General features: G+C 46.5%; 1 protein-coding gene across 1 annotated transcript; it reads left to right on the top strand.

Annotated features, from left to right (window-relative positions):
- Positions 1 to 1,458: 1,458 nt before the first annotated feature.
- Positions 1,459 to 16,834, top strand: IL22RA1 (interleukin 22 receptor subunit alpha 1). The gene is made up of 7 exons (XM_030539208.1): positions 1,459 to 1,813; positions 4,934 to 5,066; positions 8,330 to 8,511; positions 9,776 to 9,960; positions 10,821 to 10,956; positions 11,834 to 11,955; positions 15,299 to 16,834. Exons 1-7 carry the CDS (start codon positions 1,747 to 1,749, stop codon positions 16,277 to 16,279), a joined length of 1,806 nt encoding a protein of 601 aa, XP_030395068.1. The 5' UTR covers positions 1,459 to 1,746; the 3' UTR covers positions 16,280 to 16,834.
- The last annotated feature ends 4,963 nt before the right edge of the window (positions 16,835 to 21,797 follow it).

The raw sequence follows: 21,797 nt of genomic DNA, 5'->3' as shown, positions 1-21,797 counted from the left end.
CTAGAGAATAACAAGATCAGGGACTGGGTAGGCATCAGCTGTGGTATTTTCCTAATATATGTTTTGCCTTCAGGACATCACAACCAGGTTATGGTGCACAGGGCTTTACTACTGTATTCGATGAATGTTTGTAATTAATTTAAAGAGGTTGTAAGTTGGGCCCCAGGCTCATTTGGGATGGTTTGTGCTTGGGAGAAAAGCTTTGCACCTAAACCGAACTCCAAGGAAAAATGAAAGGGGAAACCAAGTCTATTGGATTTTTAAATTGGCTTTAAAGAGTACCAAGTTCCCACCCCAGAATGGGGCCAAGAGGTCGGCCCCTGCCTGTTCATAGTGCAGCTCTGTTACACACTCAGGGAATGCTTTGAGGGTGATCTCGTTGATCAGCCATTTGCTTGGGCCAAAGCTCTGGTGGTGTTAGTAGCTAGATGCCAGGGAGGGTGGCTGTTTTGCTCTGCCTCAGGTGAAATCCAGATTTATGTAGTAGGCCAGGATAGGCCTAGGCAACACTTGAGCCCCAGGATTTCATTCTGTTGTGAACAGTAAGATACTGAGCAATTGATAATACAAACCCCAGAAATATCCAGGCAAGAATCCATCCAATAGCTAGGAAGTTACTGTACTTTAGAGTCCAGCAACAGATAGCTTGCAGGGAGTGGGGGCTTTTCCATGGCTATGCACACAAAATCGCTGTGCCTGGGAACTCTTCCAAGCAAAACAGAGAGTAAGAAGTGGTGCCAACTCTTATGACTTTATTGCAAGTCTCATGATACTTGGTCTATTCTTAAAGCTCCAGCTCCTGGAGGCACGGGATTAGGTGAGAAGTTCAGCCTTTTTAAAAGAAGTCTTTGTCCCTTGTGGTTGTGGAGAAAAGCCTGAAATTGTGACCTGAAGGTGCCCAAAAGGCTCAAAGACCGGAAGGCAAAGAACAAGAGCCCTGAATATAGATTAAACCTCATGATTTTTTTTGAGGGGGCCAAACCCATGATTTTTGAGGGGAACATTATGTAACAAACAGCCACATCTACAGTAGGATGTTTGTTCATGGGCTGGCTGTAGTGGTCACTTGGAACTTCACAGCTGTAATAGGGGATACTGCTTGGCTTCTCCGGCTCCAAAAGCCCACTGCTTGAGCTACAGGAAAATCTCCATAGCTAGCTAATGATGTAGGGACTATGACACACAGTTGATCAATTCAGATTCCATTCCATAGAGGGCAGTGCTGCACATCAGCCAGTCGATTCTAATGCATATTAAATGCAACAGGCACAGAGCTCACTAACAAGTGAGGTGGGTGTTTTTGGAGTGAAGGAAGCAGCCACAAGGTGTTTCCAATGAAACTAGCTGCCTTGTTTGCAGAGGTTACGTAACCACAAATATGCACTGACACCAGTTTTGCCTTTTAAAATAACAGAGGTAAAGCCACCAGACCAGAAAAACCAGTGCCAGGATGGGAAGTACCAGCAAGGGCTTTCAGGCAGGCAGTTCCTTATCAGAAAACAGCACTTGACTTCAGTTCAGAAAGCGGGGAACTTTTCACTCCTTGTGTACCTTTGTACGACACACTGCGTGTGTGGCCTCCCATTCCCTCTTGCGCACGCACGGCTTCATGTGCTCCAACGGGAATGAAGGCAGGCCGGTAGCTCTGCAGCCTGTTCCTGGCCAGCGTTGCTTACATTCCCGAAGGCAGGAAATTACTTCCCTTCAGAGGTGACTTACCTGGGCTTGGGAAACATCCCCATCTTCATGTCCCAGCTCACAGAGTCATTCATGAAGGAGTCTCTGATCTTTTGGGCTGTCTGTTCCCTGGTGGGTAAGTACTGGCTTTCATTTCCTTTCTACCGGGAGAACCACGGCCTTCAATGGTTTTACTGGTGCAGGGGCTGGTTCCCCCAGCTGGAGGTAGCTGTTACATGGCTGCCCTGAAATGAGACCTAGAGCAGGAGTTCTCAACCTTTTTCTTTGAAGCCCCCAACAATATGCTATAAAAACTCCACGGCCTATCTGTGCCACAAGAACTGGTTTTCTGCATATACAAGCCAGGGCTGATGTTAGGGGATAGCAAGCAGGGCAATTGCCTAGGGCCCCATGCCACAGGAGCTCTGGTGAAGTTACATTGCCCAGGCATCAGCTTCAACCCCGGGTGGTGGGACTCAGGGTCCTGGGTTTCAGTCCCAGACAATGGAGCTTCAGCTTTCAGCCGTGGGTCCCACTAGCCCTGCTTGGCAGCCCCAATGAAACATGCTCGCAGCTCCCCACGGGGCCCTGGACTCCTGGTTGAGAACCACTGACCTAAAAAGTTCGCTTCTGCTCGGGTTAGTTTTTAAACTCTCTGCCAGGATTGCTCTAGTCTTAGTTGTTTTTGTAGCGCTGCTGGAGTGCACGGTGCTGTATGGACTAGCAAGGGAAGGACTAGGGGCTTGTCCTAGGCCCGATCCAAAGCCTGTCAAAATCACTGAAAGGCTCCCATTGACTTCAATGGGATTTGGATCAGACCCTCTCAAAATTAGCACACCCTGGGGATGGAGGAAGGGGCAATAGGAAAGCGGTGGGGGAAGGGAGATAGAGGGATCATAGGGATCAGATCATTGACTGAGTTTCTGCAAGAGGCAGCCCCAGAGTTGAGGCCAGTTACCGTCAGCAAATACACCAGGCAAAGAGCTGAGCTTAATGATTAAGGGGCCGCATCACCCCTTTCAGCAGCAGGATCCTCAGGACAGGGATGCGGGACGGGGCAGGGTGAGGGGTTCAGATCTCACTGCACCATGGATCCCTGAGATCTGTTTGAAGTGTGCCTCCAAATCCGCGGTAGATGGAGCCATTCACTTGGAAAGCCCCTTTCTCCCCTGTGTTCTGTTGGGGTACCCTCCTGCCAGTGGCTGGGTCTCCCTGGGAATGCTAAGTAGGCGACAGTGGGACCTATGGCTACTCCCAGCTGGGTTAACTCGCTCCGGTGTCTGTGTAGGAATCCAGCAGGCTCTCTGGTGCCACTGACCACGGCCAGGCTCCTGTCCCCGCCCCCCCTCCTGCTCCTCCAAGCCCTACAGAGCCCCTTCCAGGACACATCTGAGCAAAAGGGACTTCTGTGGGGATCAAGCGGGCTGGGGGTGTGTAGCACGCAGATGGCATTTTCCCCAACTCCCTCGTGGGCAGAGGAAGACTCAGAGTCACGTGCTGATCCCAGGGGTGCTCTGGGACAGCAGGGCAAGAGAAAAGGCAGTGGCAACCCTTTTATGCTGAGCAGCGCCAGGGGCAGCATCTTTCCGAGGCTGGCTATGTGAGCACAGGGGCCACAGGATCAGCCCTCAGGCCTGGCTTCAGGAACCCACAGAGGGCCTTTCACCCTGGGGCATACTTAGGGCCACGTCCTGCCCTCTTTCCACCTCCACCTGTGCCCACGTTACTATCCGTGTGCACTGCCCTTGTGCCCAGAGGGAAGCTGTGCTGGGCCCTGCACAAACAGAGGCAGGCACGACTCCGCCTCGAACAGCTCGCACTCAGAATGGGGGTGTCCGTCAGGGCAGAATCTGTCCAGCCCCTGTTTACATATTGCATGGCGCCAATACGTTTCCTTGTCGCTTCGGCTGCACCTAGTGACTTCTGAAAATGTAGGTCACTGGCTCCAGAGGACAGCCAGGACTTGCTGTGTAAACACAGCCTCTTTGAGGGTTAGATGTTAAACACAAGAGCCTGGATCAGTTCCCTCGGCTGCATTCCAGACCAGCAGGTAGCACGAATAAGTCGTGGGAAAACCTTGCCTTGTGTATTTACGTGAGTGAGTGCTCTGGAGGGAGCCCAAAGCCCGAGTCCTGGTCCATGGCTCACATCAGTGTCTTGCTGGGCTGATTGCTGGGGCAGAGCTAGCTCTCTGGAGCACCTAGAGAAAGATCAAGTGATTTCCCTGCTTCCCAGAGCCAGGCTCCTGGGCCGAGCCTGGTGAAGTCAGATGCCACATAGCTGGGGAATTGTCTTCACCCTGACGCTCCCAGGCCAGAGTCCACTGCCAGGCCCTTCAGCAATTCCTCTGAGTATTGCTCTCTGTACAATCATCCTGAATCCAACCCAACTAGCCAGCCCGACTTCTCTCGGCAGGAGAGGTTCTTTGCACTCACTCATTCAGGGTTCAGCAAGGTCAGCCAGGAAGTGACACCCTAAATGTTAGCGTAATGCTCCTCACTGCCCAGGGAAGAGGCAGGGAGGCATGGATTGTTCTTGGCAAGCTGCCTTTGGTACCCAGATCAGGGGAATCCTCAGGTGGCGTCAAGCCACTATACTGGCACTTATTATATATATTGCAGTAGCATCTAGGGGCCCCCCAACCAAGGAACAGGGCCCCATTGTGCTAGGCACTGCACAGACACGTGACAGAAAGATGGTCCTTGCCCCAAGAGCTTAGTCTCCACCCACCCTCCCCATGGCCAGGGTGGGCATGGCCCAGGGGAAAGGGAGCGTGGCCAGCACCCCTTTATATCTGGCTGATTCAGGACTGCCTGAATGACCCTTAGAGCTGATGGTGTAAATCAGAGCAGCCTTCAGGGAACAAGCCAGAGGCCTGGATAGGAATGCAGAGATGGCATAAAGGCACTGTTGCCCCTTGCTACTCCCCATGAGCTGTGCTGAATGCTTGGGGGGTCCAGCTCAGGATCTGACCAGTCACATATGGCTTGTTGTGCTAAGTGCACTGTTGCAGAATTGCAGGCTGTTTCCAGCAACTGGCCTCATCCCCAGCTCCAACCTAAGCTCAGTCTAGATCCAAACACCAGGTCCTCAGCCCATCTCCAGCTGACTGTAATGGGCATAGTCTATAGTCCTTGATCACTACCATAGGGATAACTAGCACCCCCACAGCTGGCTGAGTGTTGTGGCAAAGCTGGAAACCCTGGTGTTATGACTTGGAAGGTGCCTTTCAATGCTAGCTCCCTCATTCCTCTAGGCTGTTCGATTGCAGAGAGGTCACCGCTTCTGAAACATGCAGCCTTTTCTTCTACAAACTTTGAAAACATCTTCAAGTGGGAAAGCGAAGCAGAGACTCCCCCGGGCACAGTGTATGAAGTCCAGTACAAACGGTATGTGGGCTTTGCCTTCTCCTTGGGGTCCTGCTTGAATGGGTGTTGAGTTCCTGGATTTCAGGGAGAAAAGGGCTGGAGCAGGAAAGCAGGCTTAGCTGCCAGTGGCTGCTTCTTTGACTGCCATGGAAATGACTCTGTTTGGAACTGAGCTCCAGGGTCTTGGAGTTAATCTCAGCTGGAGAGTGACTGTCAGTTAAGAAGGAATAAACAGAAACTGAAAGCTCTCCGGCCCAGTGGATAAGAACCCTGGGCTGGCGGTTGGGGTTCTAATCCCTGCTCTGCTACTGACCTACTGTGGGACCTTAGGCTGTTCTGTGCTTCAATTTCCCCATCTGTGAAATACAGCTACTAATACTGCTTGTACTTTGGTAAAATGATTTGAGCTAAAAGAGATGTGAAAGACTATAGAAGAACTTCAAATGATTGTTCCAGAACTAGAGATGGGTGGAAAACTTTTGGCAAAACCAAAATAAAATGGAAAAACAAACTCAGTTCCATTATTATTATTGTTGGTTCATTTTCCAGCCAGTTTGAAGCAGCACATATTTTCTGCTATGCAGAGCCCAGTCTGCTCTCTGTGGGGAGGGAGAGAGAGAGAGGTTATGTCTTGATACAGTCATTGGCAATTGAGAGCTGGTTTAGAAACAGGCCACATAATATTTCCCAGGTTGCGCCCAGGGGGACTTCAGATAATTGGCCATTAGAATTTTCTTGCAATCCCACCGCACTCTGGCCCAGCTGGAAGGTCTTCTTCTCGGAAAGCTCACGGTTCTGCCACTCTCTAACACCAGCCCGGCCATCCCTGCCCAAGCCTGCTGTGAGTCAGCGACAGTGATCACGTTGTATTAGCAGAGTTAGCTAAGAGCCCCAAGGGAAAGTGCAGTCTAAACAAGGAGGCTCCTTTGTGGATCATCTGGTCCTACAGGCCATGAGGTCCCAGGCTGCATCTGTGGTGGTGCACGAGACACATGCAGGAAGGACCCAACTATGCAACCCTGTTCTTTTCCTGAGCTGCACTTACTCATGTGAGCTGCAGTGGGACTATAGCTGGGTAAATGTTGCTCTGCATAAAGCTTGCAATATCAGGCCCAGGGTGAGTGCAGCCACAAGCTGGAAGCCCCCGTCCATTGAACAAGTCCACTGTAGGGTCCTGGTCACCCAGGGCTTGATCACTGAATTCAGAGGGAGTCTTTCCATTCATTTCATTGGGCTTTGGATGGGTCCTCAGCTGGCAAACTTAACAGCGAATTTACACACAATGATTCAGTGGCAGAGCTGGGGATGGAACCCAGGCATCTAGATTCTCAGCCCACCCGCTCCCCATGTTTTCACCAACAGGCAACACTTTCTCCAAGCAAGACATGGACAGATTCCATAATCAGGTGCCAGGAGGAGCAGATGAAAGAGTGCAGCCGGCTCATTAACCATTCAGCTCCCAGATGTGTGTTAATTGTACTAATTAATGAAAAAGCCATAAGGAGAGGGCACAGCTGCCTGTTTGCATGAGGCTAGGGAGGGAATGTGAGACATGATGAGCTTTCATTGGGAGGGCACTAGGAAGCCTCCCCTCACTGGTAGGAAAACCCTGCTTTGAGCAAATTAAAAGTTGGGGATCCTTCCTGGTGGGAGGCCCCTGATACAGCTACCTTCCACTTAGGCTGCTCCACAAACAACCTCCTAAGTGCTACTGGGCTGGGCTGGAATGCCCTGTCGTGCTCAGTTCCTTTGTCTATTGTCACCACCCATACACAGAAAATAACTCCTGGGCTCAAAGCCCTGCAGCTGCTTTGCGAGGGCTACACCCCGAGTCTGCCTGGCAAGCCAGTGGTTGCAGGACAAGCCATGAGGGGCTTTGGCAAAGACTGACCCCAATCCCTGTGCTCCGTTGGGTAGCTGCTCTAGCTGCCAAGCTACAGGGAGTTTCTGGCAGTGCTTAATTTGTGCCATGGCTTGGCAGGGCTGAGCCCCGGCACATCTAGCTTGGGCAGTTCATAGCCCTGGCACCTCTCATCTTGCTGCATCAGTTATGAAAGTAAAAAAATTGCTTGAGCCCATGCACCTCTTTCATTACAAATTAAGCACTGGTGTCTGGGATCAGATTCTCCTTACGGTTCCCCTGAGAGGAGGAGAAACAATCTATGCAAGGAGCCTCTTCCAGAAGAGATAAGAACAGCCCATTCCCAGTCACCTGGAGCTGGCACAGCTGCTGCCTATGGGCCATGTGGATCCCAGATCAGCTGGGGTCCTGAGCAGGATGGGCACACACACAGTGAGACTGGCTGCTGCATGGAAGGCTCCATGTGTAAGAAAATTCTCCTCTAGGGTCCTGGTTACCAGCTAGCAAACACAGGGATTCCTGAATCCCTTCCAGAAAAGGCAGAGAGGGCGTATGCTCCTTAAATACCTACCTTATGATCTCAGAATTGAAGCGGAGTTTCCTCTAGTAAGGGTCAAAATGTTCCATGTTGGGTGTCGATATGCGCCCAAATCCATATCTAGGAACCTAAATACAGAAAGTAGCTGGGTTCCCAGAGGTACCCATTGCCTGGCAGCTGGGTAGGTAGGTGCTCAGCCCTTCTAGAAATCAGGCCTCTTTAGGTGCCTAGATAAAGGATATAAGTATCTAACGTTAGGCACCCAATTCTGCAAATGTCACCTTTAATCTGTGCAAGGTCTTTGCCAGCTGCAGTGAATGAGTTGTGTGTACTTCCTAGCCCCTTTTTGACGCTGATCTGTTGTTCATGTAAACAAGCCCCTTTTTCATGAAGAGATAGGACAAAAAGTTACCCGCTCGCTAAATAAATTCTCATCAGTGGCTGAAAGAAAAGAATCTTTAAACAACCCATTAATTGTATGTCCCAAATCTGTATACTGAGTCATTTATAGAGGGCTAGAAACCACTTTGGGTCCGGGAGCTATAAGGCCTGGGTTCTATTACAAGATTGACTGTTCATTTTGGGTAAGTCACTTCCCTGCTCTGTGCCTCAGTTTCCCTATCTGGAAAATGGGGGTGTGTGAAATGACACTTCATAAGAACATTCTGAGGCTTAATTCACTCATATTTATAAAATGCTCTGAGATCCTGCTCTGAAAAGCACTTGAGAAGCAGAAAATAGTGGCATTCGTGTTGGTCATTACTTTGATATTGCAGATCTCAAATATTTAGGGAGCGTGCACGCATGTGTGTCTATGATTGTGTAAAAATATATTCTAGCAATTAGATAGGGCGGACTGAGAGCAGTCACTTTATCTTCTCTTAGGTATGGGGATGAAGACTGGCTTCAGAAGAGCGAGTGCCAGAATATCACACAGCCCTTCTGTAACCTTACGCATGAGACAGAAAACTTCGGAGAGCCCTACTATGCTCGAGTGAGGGCCATAGTCCAGAACTGCTGCTCTTCCGACTGGGTCTGCTCACAGAGATTCTACCCCAGAGAAGACAGTAAGGGATATGGCTGGAGTCTGTTAACAACATACCTGATTACTGTAGGCTCAGTCCTGTTCTCATTGATGTTTACTATGACATGTCCATTGGCTTCAGTGTTGTAGGACAAAGGCCACTATGGAAAGGGGGTTGTGGGTGTTTCCCCCTCTGAAAGAGACTGTGATGCTGGACAGGAACGAATTTGACTAGGGAGCTTTGGGCTCCTGCTGACATTTGTGTCCAGAGTGGGTTGGAGGTGGAGAAGGGCTGCTGACCTACTCTGGAAAGTCAGATATCTCTGAAGGAGCAACTGCCCATCTTAGTGCACTTGTGGGCTCTATTAGGGGATAGCGAGACCCAGCAGAACACTAAGAGGGGTATGATGGGAGCCTGTGAGCAGCCACAGACCTAGTCATGGAAGCTGTGAGGTTGGAGCTGTAGAAGGTTAGGATAATCTGCCAGCCTTATGAATAATTAACATAATCCCACCTCCAAATCATGACTGCCACTGATTGACAGTGTGATCTTGGGCAAGTCCTTTAGCCTCTTTCTGCCTCATTTTACCCTCTCTGTAAAATGGGGGTAATATTTGCCATGTTTACTTCACAGGGACATTGTGAGACTTAGGGTATATGTATATCTAAATTCCACAGTGGTGCTTCCGTCAACCTAGGTGTGTCTATACTGGGGTTTAGGTCAGCTTAACTATATCTTTCAGGGGTGTGAATTTTTCACATCCCCAAGTGGCGTAGCTAGATCGACCCAAGTTTTAGGTGTAGGCCTCAGTGTTTCCAAAGCACTTTGACATCCTTGCATGAAACGTGCTATAAAAGTGCCATGTAATATCCCTAACTATTAGAAATTCACCTTTCTTTGGGGTGCATCTCAAAGTGGGACTATTGTACCCCACAGCCATTCTCTACAGTTTCATTTTTAAGGCTATGTGACCCTGATGCACTACAGGCGGTCGCTGTTAACTCACAGCTGATCAAACGCTTTGCCTCCACCTATAATCTTGTTCGATTTCTTTTGACACTTGCCCTTCAGTTTATTTGAGAATTCATCGTTCATAGTGACTCTTTCACAGCCTGCGATAAGGAATGATTGATGCCACATTTTATAAAGCTCCATAAAAGTTAAATAACTCTAGGCTGTCGGGCATATCGGGCTGAAGGGCACTGTACAATGTCAGAAGCAATCATTATACTCGCTAAACAGATGCTGTAGTAATTTATCATCTTTTGTTTCGTTAAATGACATTGCTCACTCTCCATCTTCTTAGCTACTATTGGAAAGCCAGAGGTGAAATACGTTCCCAGTGTTAGATCCATAAAGTTTTTCATCCAACCCCCCTACACTCCTCTGAGAGATGAGGATGGCTCCCAGCTAACTGTGGAAGACATCTACAGCAGATTTGGTACCATCGATTACCACATGAAGCTATTCAGCCAAAAGACACACCAAGAGGTAACACCTCCACAGACGCACTAACTGTTGGCTTTCGTAAAACCCAGCCTTGTTTGTCTGAATAAAATGCAGGGGCGGGGCAGGCATAAAAGTGAATTCATGCTAGATGGGATTTCTGAAGAACAAGAGAATTTTCAGTATCTTTGATATTCGGAGAAGCCCAATCCTACAACTGACTAGAAACTGACCAGACTCAAACAGGAACATGACCTATCTAGGAGGGTTGGTTGGAAAATGGATTTTCAATCTGTCCCATGAAAAAATTCAAGATTTTGAAACTTTTTTTTCATTCTAAATAGTGACAAAAACCCCACAATTTCAAAAATTTTCATGAAACATTCATTTCAGGTCAGCTGAAACGTTTTGTTTCAATTTTAGCTCTCTTTTGATATGTACGTTTCAAAATGAGAAGTTGTTTAAAAATGAAAAATCAAAACTCTTTGTTCCAAAAATGTGAAAACTGGCTCTTTTGACACTTTTGAAAGTTTTTCCTCGATGTTTTCCTAAACAAAATTTCAGCAACATCAAGGTGATTTTTGTGGAAAAATTTAGTTTTGTCAAAATATCATTTTGTGATGGAAATATGTTGCAGTGAAAATTATCCATCCAACTGTACCATCTTCATTGTGTCAGGGAAGTGAAATACAAAAAGCAAACAACCTAATGGTGAAAAACTAATCAGATGTTTTGCTAGTCTTGGGGATTATTAGTAAGAGTCAGGTGAGGATTTTATTGGTTAATACAAGTGTTTTGTTGATTTTTTTCAATTGGAGTTGAAGTAATTAAATAATTTAACCTCTTTAAAATACAAATCTCTGCTTTGGGGTTTTTTGGTTTTGTTTTGTTTTTTGTTTGAACAGTGGGAAAAGAATGAGAACAACAAAGAATTTGAAGTTTCTGACTTGAACCCAGACACTGAATATAATGTCACAATATATCTCAAGTACTTAGAAAAAAGAAGCCAGCCTCATGTGTTTTGCGTTAGTACGTTACCAGGTGAGCCTGCTGAATCTGCACGTCTGAATTAGAGGCCTGTGTAGTTGGAAATGTGGAGGGGACATGGGCGGTGGGTGAACCCCGCCCCCCTTCAGGGAAGCTAGCACTGGCCCCATCCCTCCACCCACTGAAGCGCCGAGCACTCCTCCCCCTTCTCCCTACCCCTCTCCCCGCGGCCAGAGGAGCCCCGGCCAGCCCATCCCAGCCGTGCTTTCTGGCCTGACCCCCAAGCTGCCCAAGGCTGCTGGCTGGCCCAAACCACCCCTGGCTGCCCCAGCCCCTGGCCACTGGCCCGAGCCCTAAGCTCCAGTCCATCAACTGGAGTTGAGGCCCCACTGGCTTTGGGGGACAGGGGGAGCAAGGGCAGGGTCTTGGGGCAGAGTGGGGCCACGGCCTGGATTAGGGGAGGCTTAGCGTCCCCTGGCCATTGATACCTGATGTCCATGGGAGGGGAGGTGTCCATGTGACACTCTAATAAGAGGTGGGTCCATTCCATGAAAAGGCTTGGGAACCACTGCATCACGGAGCACAGTCCAGCAGCATGTTATTCCTCTGTTTTAAGTTTCCACTATCCCAAGGCCTTTGTGCAATCAGACACAGCTAACCATGGGGACAGCTGCCTAGGAGAGACAGTTTGCAATTACACTCAGAGTTATAAGAAGGAGTGGGATCAATTTATTCTCACCAGTCCATTAGGAATGGGGAAAAAAGTGATGATCTCAAGCAGCAATAAAGAGCATAGTGGAAAACAGTTGTGCTTAATGGCACCATTAAGCCCTAAGAACTGAATGCTGGAGGATGGATTAGATGATCCAGTACATTATTTCCAACCCTATTCTGTGAGGCTAAATTCCATTTCCCTCCCCCCACTGAACAGACACCACCTGGCTCCTCTACTGTGTTGGGGGAATTACATTTGCTACAGGATCGCTGTTTGCTGTGGTATGTTATGTGAGCTATAAATACATCAAGCAACACACAGCACGGCCCAAGTCTTTGGTAAGTGTCCTTAAATCTTTACAGGAAATGTTTAATATGGGCGAATGTGAATCCATCTGAATAGGATCATGAATTATAGCAATGTAGGGCTGGAAGAGACCACGTAAACTTAGACCATCCTTGGCAGGTGTTTGTCTAACCTATTCTTAAAACCCTTCAGTGACAGGGATTCCACAAACTCACTTGGAAGCCTATTCCAGAGCTTAATTACCCTTAGAGTTAGAAAGTTTTTCCTAATATCTGACCTAAATCTCCTTTGCTGCAGATTTAAGCCCATTACTTCCGTCTTGCCTTCAGTGGACATGGAGAACAGTTGATCACCATGCTCTCTATAACAGACCTTAACATATTTTAAGACTATCAGGTCCCCCCCTCTATCTTCTTTTCTCAAGACCAAATATCTCAGGGTTTTTTTTAACCTTTCCTGATAGGTCAGGTTTTCTAAACCTTTTATTATTTTTACTGCTCTTCTCTGGACTCTCTCCAGTTTGTCCACATCTTTCCTAAAATGTGGTGTGCAGAAGTGGGTACAGTACTCCAGCTGAGGCCTCATCAGTGCTGAGTAGAATGGGATGGTTGCCTTCAGTGTCTTACATATAACATTCCTGTTAATACGCCCCAGAATATTAGTCCTTATTGCAACTGCATTATATTGTTGTCTAATTGAATTTGTGATCCCCTCGAACCCCTAGATCCTTCTCAACAGAACCACTGCCTAGCCATTCCCCATTTTGTAATTGTGCATTTGATTTTTCCTTCCTCAGTGAGGTACTTTGCACTCCATTATCCAATTTATTAATGAAAATATTTTAACAGTAATGGACCCGGATTGACCCTCTCCGCTGTCCTAGTTTGACAGTACACCATTGATAACTCCTTTTGAGTAACATCTTCCAACTAGTTGTGTACCTACTGTATAGTAATTTCATCTAGACTGCATTTCCCTAATTTGCTTATCAGACTGTCATGTGGGACCGTGTCAAAAGCCTCACTAAAATCAAGATATATTACATCTACTGCTTTCCCCCCATCCACTAGGCCAGTAACCCTGTCAACGAAGGAAATTAGACTGGTTTGGCATGATTTGTTCTTAACAAATCCATTCTGGCTATTCCTTATAACACTATTATTAACATTATAATTCCCCCAATCCTCTTTGTTCCCTTTTTTAAAGAGTGGTACTCTGTTTGTCCTTCTCCATTCCTCTGGGACCTCGCCCATCCTCCAGAAGTTCTCAAAGATAATTGCTAGCAGTTCTAAGATTGTTTCAACTTATTCCTTAAATATTCAAGGATGAATTTAATTAGATCCTGTTGACGTGAACACATCCAACTTATCTAAATATTCTTTAACCTATTCTTTACCTAATTTGGCTTGTGTTCTTTTTGCCTTGTTAGTATTAATTGTGTTGAGTTATCTGGGCACCATTAATTTTACAGTAAAGCATGAAGAAAAATAGGCATTAAACACCTCAGCCTTCTTGATGTCATCAGTTATTAACTCTCCTTCCCCACTAAACAGAGGACCTACATTTCCCTTCATCTTTTTCTTGTGCCTAATGTATTTAAAGAACCTCTTCTTATTGCTATTTATGTCCATTACTAGGTTGTAATTCATTTTGTGCCTTAGCCGTTCTGATTTTGTCCCTACATGCTTGTGCTGTTCTTTTGTAACTCCTCCTTAGCTATTCATCCATGTTTCCACTTTTTGTAGGATTCCTTTTTTGGTTTTCAGGTCATTAAAGAGCTTCTGATGGAGCCATATTAGCCTCTTATTAGTCTTCCTGTCTTTTCTTTTCATTAGGATACCTTGTAGTTGTGCCTTTAATATTGTCTCCTTGAGAAACTGCAAGCTGTCCTGAACTCCTTTTTCTCTTAGATATTGTTTAAAGTTTGCGTTGAAGGCCATTGTCCTTGTTCTGCTGCTCTCACTCTCTCCACTCCTTAGAGTCATGAAATCTACCATTTCATGATTGCTTTCACCCACATTGCCTTCCACCTTCAGATGCTCTACCAATTCCTCCCTCTTGGTCAGAATCAAGTCTAATGTGGCTGTCCTCTGGCTATTTCCTCCATTTTCCAAAACAAAAAGTTCTCCCATGTACAGTCCAAGACCATTTTAGAAATGTTGTGTTTTGCCATATTACTTTTCCAGCAGATGTCTGGGTAGTTAAAGTTGCACATTACTACAAGGTATTGTGTTTTAGATAGTTTTGTTATTTGTCCTAGAAATGCCTCATCCACCTCCTCTTCCTGATTTGGTGGTCTAGAATAGACACCTACCATGACATCACCCCTACTGTTTTACCCCTTTTGTCTTTACCCAAAGATTTTCATCTGGTTTGTCTCTCACCCCCTTCTGGACCTCAGAACAAGTGCATATATTCTTGATGTATCTCCTCCCTTTTTATCCTGCCTGCCCTTCCCAAACAATATACATCCCTCTATACCAATATTCCAGTCACGAGACTTATCCCACCAAAAATAGAATTCCAGCATGACTAGTTGTGGCAGATAACTGTACAGAAGAGGTAATTGTGTGAGGCATGTGTAACACTCCTTTGGCAATGCAGCCTGGACATTCTAGCTCAGGAAAGATTGTTATGGAGAGTTTCAGAGTAGGGCAACACAGGTGATGGCAGGTCTGAAGACTAGTTGTTATGAAAGGTTAAGGAAGCTGAGTTTATTCTCCTTGGAGAAGGGCTGACTTTGAGGTGATCTGCTGGAAGGTTTCAAAATTGTGAACCCCAAAAGCAACACTTTTATTATTCTTTATAGCATAAGTTTTCAAAAATGACTAATGATTCTGGGTGCCTCCATTCTTGGGTGCCCAGCTGGCAATAACTTAGTGGGACTTGATTTTTAGAAGATGGATGCTCAGCACTTTCTGAAAATCAGCCCCCCATTAAGGTGTGTCAAGTTGGGCACCCAAAAATCGAGGCATCCAGTCACTAATCACTTTTGAAAACCTTGGCCTACATGTTTATCTCTCCACTTGAATGGCCATTAACAGTACTGGGAGCTCTGCATGCTAAGCTAAGAGCAATCCATTTCCATGCAGCAGGGTGTGAGCCAAATACAGCAGAGAGCAAGAAGGAGTTTGTTCCCTCATATGGAGGATTGCACAATTGATCTGTGCACGAGGAGGGGTGTTTGCCTTCCTTTGAAGGAACACTGGAAGACACAGGATCCCAGATCAGCTGGGCCAGTCAATCAGATCCAGTATGGTGGATTGCAAGCTCCTATGCACAGTTTCCCAAAGGGATTTTGCAAATAATATAAAAAACTTTGAAAACTCACAGCTTCATTGCTACTCACTAACATTTGTCTTTCTACCACGACAGGACTTCAGAGGGATTTCAGCCTTCCAGCCCCTCATGCTAACAGTGGAGCACATTATAAGCCCCATTAATGATTTATCCAAAACTACTCTGTACACCCCAGATGTGCAGTTAATGCCAATTAGTCTGCTGCAGCAGACATCTTTATACCCTTTGCAAAAAACTACCTATCAACAACAGGCCAGTGTGTTGGCGTTTCAGCCCATCATTCAGCCAGTCAGCCTAGTGGATGGTTTTTCTTCAGCATACGCACCTCAAATAGCCCAGGAAAATCTACCATGCACGCTGAACAAGAAACCTCTGGCCTTGACATATGGAGTGTGCATCGAAAGCCCAAGATGCATCAACAGGATGCCAGACCAGATGCTGCAGGGTATTTCTCCTGAAAGGTTTGTCAGTGGCAAACTTAAAACCAAGACACCAGGCGAAAGGTACTGTGATGAAAACTACAAAGAGCAGAGACCGAAGCTGGTAGAGAGAGGATTATGGGAAAGCAGTGACACTGACATGACAGGATCGGTGTTCTCCACGGGGCCAGCGCAGCAGCTGATGCTCCAGACAGACTGTGAGGAAGCTAAGCTGCACATGCCCCAGCAGTCATTATCTCTGCTGCAGGAAGGAGGAAACTACAGACGGCAGATGGCAGGGTTGCTGCCATTGCTGTCTTCACTGACCATTGACACAAACTCTGTCTCAGAGGATGGGCTTCCTCCATCATCATCCTCCCCCTTACTAAAGTCAGTCTGTACCTGTGATGACCTCCCCGAGGAACGCAGCACAGGCCAGTTGATGTCATTAGATTCATTGTCATATCCTGAAAACAAACAGCAGCCTCTGGACTTTCAAACAGATGTGCTACCAGCAGCAAGGGAGCCAGGCTGCCTAGAACTAAATGCCATTGCATCCTATGCCTCTAGCTCTATCCAGGATAATGGCATGCTTTTAACTATGTTGTTCAGAGACTTGGATTTAAAGGTACAGTGAGAGCATGGCCAGGATGATAACACACTGATGTGTTAGCACAGCATTGAATGATCTCTAAGGGCCGGATTCTGCCAACCTTTACTCACATTAAAGAGTGCCCTACTGGGCAACTGTCGTCACTGAAATAAATGGGACTCCTAGCTGAGTAAGGTACTAATCAACAAGCATAAGAGTGTCAGAATCCAGCCCTCCGTTTTCATGGGCATGGGTGCCTTTACTAACTGCATTGCTTCCAGGAAAGCTATGTTATCTTTGCACTTTAATAATACCTGGCTCTTTGTTTCTTGGATGTCAAACCGATTATACCTAAAAGTTGGCCTATTTTAAAACTAGAGAGGGAGCCCAAGCTCACCTGCCAGATTCAAGTCCCATAAAATTTGGGTCAATTTGGGGTGGGAGTCAGATTTCGTAGCTGACACCTGTTTCTTTGTACCAAAATCTCAGATCTAAACTTTGGGGAAGTTCAGATCCGGATGAAGTCACAGCGAGGAACAAATCTTGTTCAGAGAGGCTCTCATGAATGGTCATTTCCCAGATGGTAATAGTATTTCTAAGCAGAGTCTCATCATGTGTTCATCAGTCACTTATCACTTGTCAGACGGAATCTATCAGAGGTTCTGAATCGAAGCTGATAGACAGGAGAGTCAGTTAGCAAAGTCACCAGAAAACAAAGTTCAAGTTACACTCTTTTTCTTTGGCTTTTGGCTAAGATCAACTGTAATACCAAGACTGACTTGGACTCTTCATACATTCCACGGGCGGCATACCTTAGCCAAGTTATCCACTGATGCTTTAAAAACTCTCACACCCCAATCTGGATCTATGCTGGTTAATTGATATGTATGTACCTCGTGAACCTTGCAACGGATACTTGCAATCCCCCATAACTCAAGCCCGACCCCAGATGTACAGTACCTTCCCTCTTAACTTGTGTAAATCTGATTTTAAACATAAACTTTAATAAAATTTTTATATCCACTGAATACCTGACACCTCCCCTCCTCTGTGCTTACAGCAGGAATAACAGGTGTGTCTTTTCCATGTTTAATATCTCTGTCTTAAACGAGGAATGAATAAGGGCAACAAATAAAGAGATGAAGCATCATAGCAAAGGCAATAGCTGCCAATTCACTGGCTTGTTGTAAGTGTTTCTATTGATGCTTTTAGGTAAATATTTATTTGAAAAAAAAGCTAACTGGATTGGTTCACGTACAATCCAATCCAAGTTCTTTATCACAGGTCCATCATTCAGTGGTTTTTTACTATTGTGTTCTCTTCCACTTCTTGCAGTGTGGGGCAATGGAACCAGGGAACCTGTTAATAGTTTTATAAACTGGAGTTGGTTATTTCCCCTGTATGTTGCAAATATTTTTCACGTGAGTTCAGGTTTCATCCCTCATTCTCTGTAGTAAGTGAATTATGACCATTAGTTTTCATAGCAAGGCAAGGCCTTCCTTCCTCCATTACATAAGCTAGCTGCTTATCTTCTACACCCAATAGTTACAGCTCTGCACTGCTAAGGAGGCAGCCTGAGTGCTCTAAGCCTCTGTTGGAAACTCTCTGCAACCACAGGTTCAAATCATGGCAGAGCGAACTCAACCTGTGTGCACTTCGGGGAACTAAATGGAGTTCCAGGCAGTGACCCTGCATCTGTGTCTTTAGCACGAGCTGTAGTTCTGCCTGCTTTGGGGAGAGGCTCCAAGGGCCTTTGGCACTTTTTGTGCGAGTCATTAGGGATATGCCCTGGTTTCCATAACTAAACATTTATTCTTTCCCCGCTGATGGGCAGTGTGCCCTGGGCGAGCTGGCTGGCTGCTTCCTTACAGTCCAGAGGCAGCTGGTACTGTATGTTTTATGGCCAACTCCTGATGGCCCTACTCCATTTTTACACATCCCTTGTTCACTCTAAACTCCGATCGGAGACAATAAGAGTTTGGCCTGAGATAAAGTCTGAGTCAAGTCTTCACACTCTAGCCCACTGTCTATACAGTGAGTTGGGAACTTTTGAATTAGAAGGTACCGACATACAAGGCTATTTATTCAAATTGATTACATAGGCCCATGTCCTAACCCATTCACTTCCTGAGGCAGTTAAAGGTAAAATTCTCCAAGTGCACCCGTGTCCTCAAAATCTATAAACACTCCTATTCCTGAGCCCTATAAGGAAGGCTGTGTGTTGAGGCTCGGGAGTGATAGAATGGGGAGCACAAAGTACCCTACAGCTTTTAAGGCACTGTGGGGCAAGAAAGACTCCCATGCTACTATGTGGGGTGAGAAGGTGAGCTGAGAATCTGTCATTTAAAATGTTTGGTGTCGTTCGACACTCTGTGAATGTTACAAGTGCGATGTCCCGTTCTCTGACCCTTTGATTAGCTTCTCTGAGTGTGACAGATTTTTCTTCCAGCCCAAATGACAGGAAGTGATTTGTACTGACCCCCGTAAGCAGCCATTACAATCTAGTGACTCTGATTTGCTGCTAGTTCAAGATGAACACACTTTAGGTAGTGGGGTCATAGCCACAACTCTCAGGATCCAATTTCACAGGGGTATTTCAATACACCTGCAGCCAATACTGGGCAGACAGGATGAAAACTGACCCTCTCACAGACATGCTGCTGCTCAGGCCTTCCATGACAGGAGCCAGTGAGGGCTTTGCTGGGGTGTGACTTAGTATTCAGGGGGTGTAGTCCAGATGTTCTGACCCAGCCACAATCTCTCTATGCAGCTATCTTTGCAAAAATGAACCTGTTTTTACTAGTAATAGGTAGTGCAAAGATGCTCACAGGAAGTATACAGGCACCTAATGATGTGTGTGTGCCTGGCAAGAGATCCATTACACCTGCTTCCAGGCCAATCTTCAGAATTTGGCAACTTTCTTTGGAAACTGCTACTTAAGCCAAACTCCTCTTTCTTACAGTCCTTGTGCCAGCCCATCAAATGCTTCCTGACTGTGAGGTCGAGACACAGTCATTTCCCTCGGGAAAGGGGAGTGAAAGCCCCATCATCTGAAACTGGCATGGACAAAGCCCTAGGAGATATACTTCAGGGATCAGTAATATACAGGAGAAGCTTAATTTGTCTAGTATTTGCCATACAAAGTGCATTGCCCAAAGCTTGACAAACTTCAATAAATAAGAGTAGAGGGAAAGAGGATTTAGAGTCAAGGGAGAAAAGGGATATTTTCAGATTGGCTGAGCTGTGAAGTGGATGAGGCAGCGAGAACCCTCATTGGCTGTGTGAGGGGAGGCTGTGTGTATATTTCCTATAATAAAATTTCTTATCTCTGATTACTCTGATTCTCTCTTGAGTTGCATTGGGCCATGCCCGCAATGGCATATGACTAAGTGCCATCTCTGTAAATGAATCAGCTAGCTACTCACTCTGCCTCTGAGTGCATGATCCCTACAAAGCCAGAGGCCGCTCCCCGGAATGGAATGTTTGCTTTGCTTTGCAGCTGTGGTTCTTTACAGACACAAGTGAATTTATGGTCATAAGCTTCAGACATGGGCAATAAAGTGAAACCGAATTCCCCTTGGCCCACTGTGCTCTTCAGTGGCGGCAGGGCAATGAAACCATCCTCCTTTGTCTTTTTTAATAGTTCAGCATGGTCCTTGACCAAATCCTGCGTGCTTGCTCAGTTTCCACTTGGTTCTTTTATTCCCTGGAGCCAACAGATTTTTTCCGCCCTGAACAAGGACTGAGTGCCAATGGAGTCCCCGTGCTATTCTCTGAGTGGGGATAGGGAAGTTCAGCGGAGCCCAGCTGCAGGATGGAGAAGAGAGGGTAGGAGGAAGGCTGGGACTGTGATGTACATCTCTTGCCTTCAATTCCAATGGGAGGAGCCACCCTGGGGCCATGTCTACACTACAAAATTATGTTGACTTAATTTACATTGGCGTGCAATCAGTGCAGTTATTACATTGCATGTGTGTGCATGCACTTAGCTCCTTATGGTGGCGGTGCACGTCCTTACCAGGAGCACTTGTGTCGATTGCATTGACAGTGTGGGGCAGTGTGGGATGGCTCCTGAAAACCAGTAACAGGCGATGTGAGTAAAGCATCAGCGTCTGCACTGACACTGTATCGACCTACTTACAGCAACGGTGACTTTGCACTGCTCAGGGAGGCGGTGTTACTCAATTGGCGTACAGAGGCACTTACATCAGTGAAGAGACTTCCACAGCGAGGTTGGCACGAGGCAGCTTACAGAGGCCTAACCCTGTAGTGTAGACCAAGCCTGGGTCAAGTGTAAGAGACATAGGCAGGGCAGGGAGGGGGAAGCATATACTGTTGTATCTCTTCTATTGCTAAATAAAATCTGTCTCCAGGGACTTCTTTTCAGCATCTTTTCTCCAGCACTAACCTAAACCTAGGGGAAAATTCCTGTAGAATAAAGATATGAGGTATTCCCTGGATCTGTTCCTTTTCCAGCAGTAAACAGAGTAGCCGCTAATGCACGCACCATAGGACACAGGTGGGCTCTATTGTCCAAAGCACCAACCAAGTAGGTAATTATTTTGGAATGGGGAGAAGAGGAAGCTTGGCCTGTGATTTGGTACAGGTGTGGAGGGAAAGTCATTTGAGCACATGATGCTGTCAGTTTTAAGCGGGAAATGGGACGTTTCTGTAGGAATAAGCAAAGCCCTTCTCTTGGTGGTGATGAGCGCTGTGGGGAGATGAACTATTCAAGACACTGGGGTGGGGTGCAGTCTGTGTGTTTTCTCAGCTTGGAGGGAGATGAGGTCAAAGGTTACATTCCATTTGCCTTAGTGTGGTTTTGCAATTTGACTCTAACCCTATGATTTAGCTGTGGTTATGCTGGCAATCAGGGAATTGGAAAAAAGAGGGGTCCTGCCTAGCATGAGCTCAAATGCAGTGAAATTCACATGTAGCATGGAAGCCCCATGTTGGCACAAAGCGTTGTAATAGGCAAATTGCAATTCTGGTGATGATAATGCGCTTCTTAAAGGGATAGATCCTACAATCCTGAGGCAGAGATCTGTCCTTAGTTCTCACTCTGGCACACATCTCACTGAATTCCATGGGAGTTCTGCCTGAGTAAAGGCTCCAGGATTTGCCCCAGAGTGAAGTTGCTGTGTGGGGGAAAAGCTAATGTCCCCATCAGTGGTTTTTGCTACACGGTCCATAGTGCATGTGAACAATTTAAATGAGAAAAGCCAAGAACTGTCCAATTGGCCTGTGCTGCATCCAGAGGGAGGTTAGGGGCGGGAGGGGGAGTGAAGAGATTGGATAGCCGTGATTAGTGAGATTGGATAGCGGTGATGCAAAGGGGAGCAGCAAGGGAAACAAGAGATGGATTGAGTGTTTCTTTTACTAGCAGCACAAGCAAAGGTTCTCCCCCTACCCCACCTGCACTCTAAATATTTCTATTCAGACGGGAAGAAAGGTAGCAGTCACCGCCCAGGGAGCTGGGGGCAGATGCAATAGCAGACGCAACAGTGTTGGGGTGCCTGACGGGCCAGGCTATCATTAAGGCTAAGTTTATTTAGAAGTTTGT

Source organism: Gopherus evgoodei, chromosome 20 (assembly GCF_007399415.2).
Source record: "Gopherus evgoodei ecotype Sinaloan lineage chromosome 20, rGopEvg1_v1.p, whole genome shotgun sequence".
NCBI lineage: Eukaryota > Metazoa > Chordata > Testudines > Testudinidae > Gopherus > Gopherus evgoodei.
This window is presented reverse-complemented; position numbering and strand designations above follow the sequence as displayed.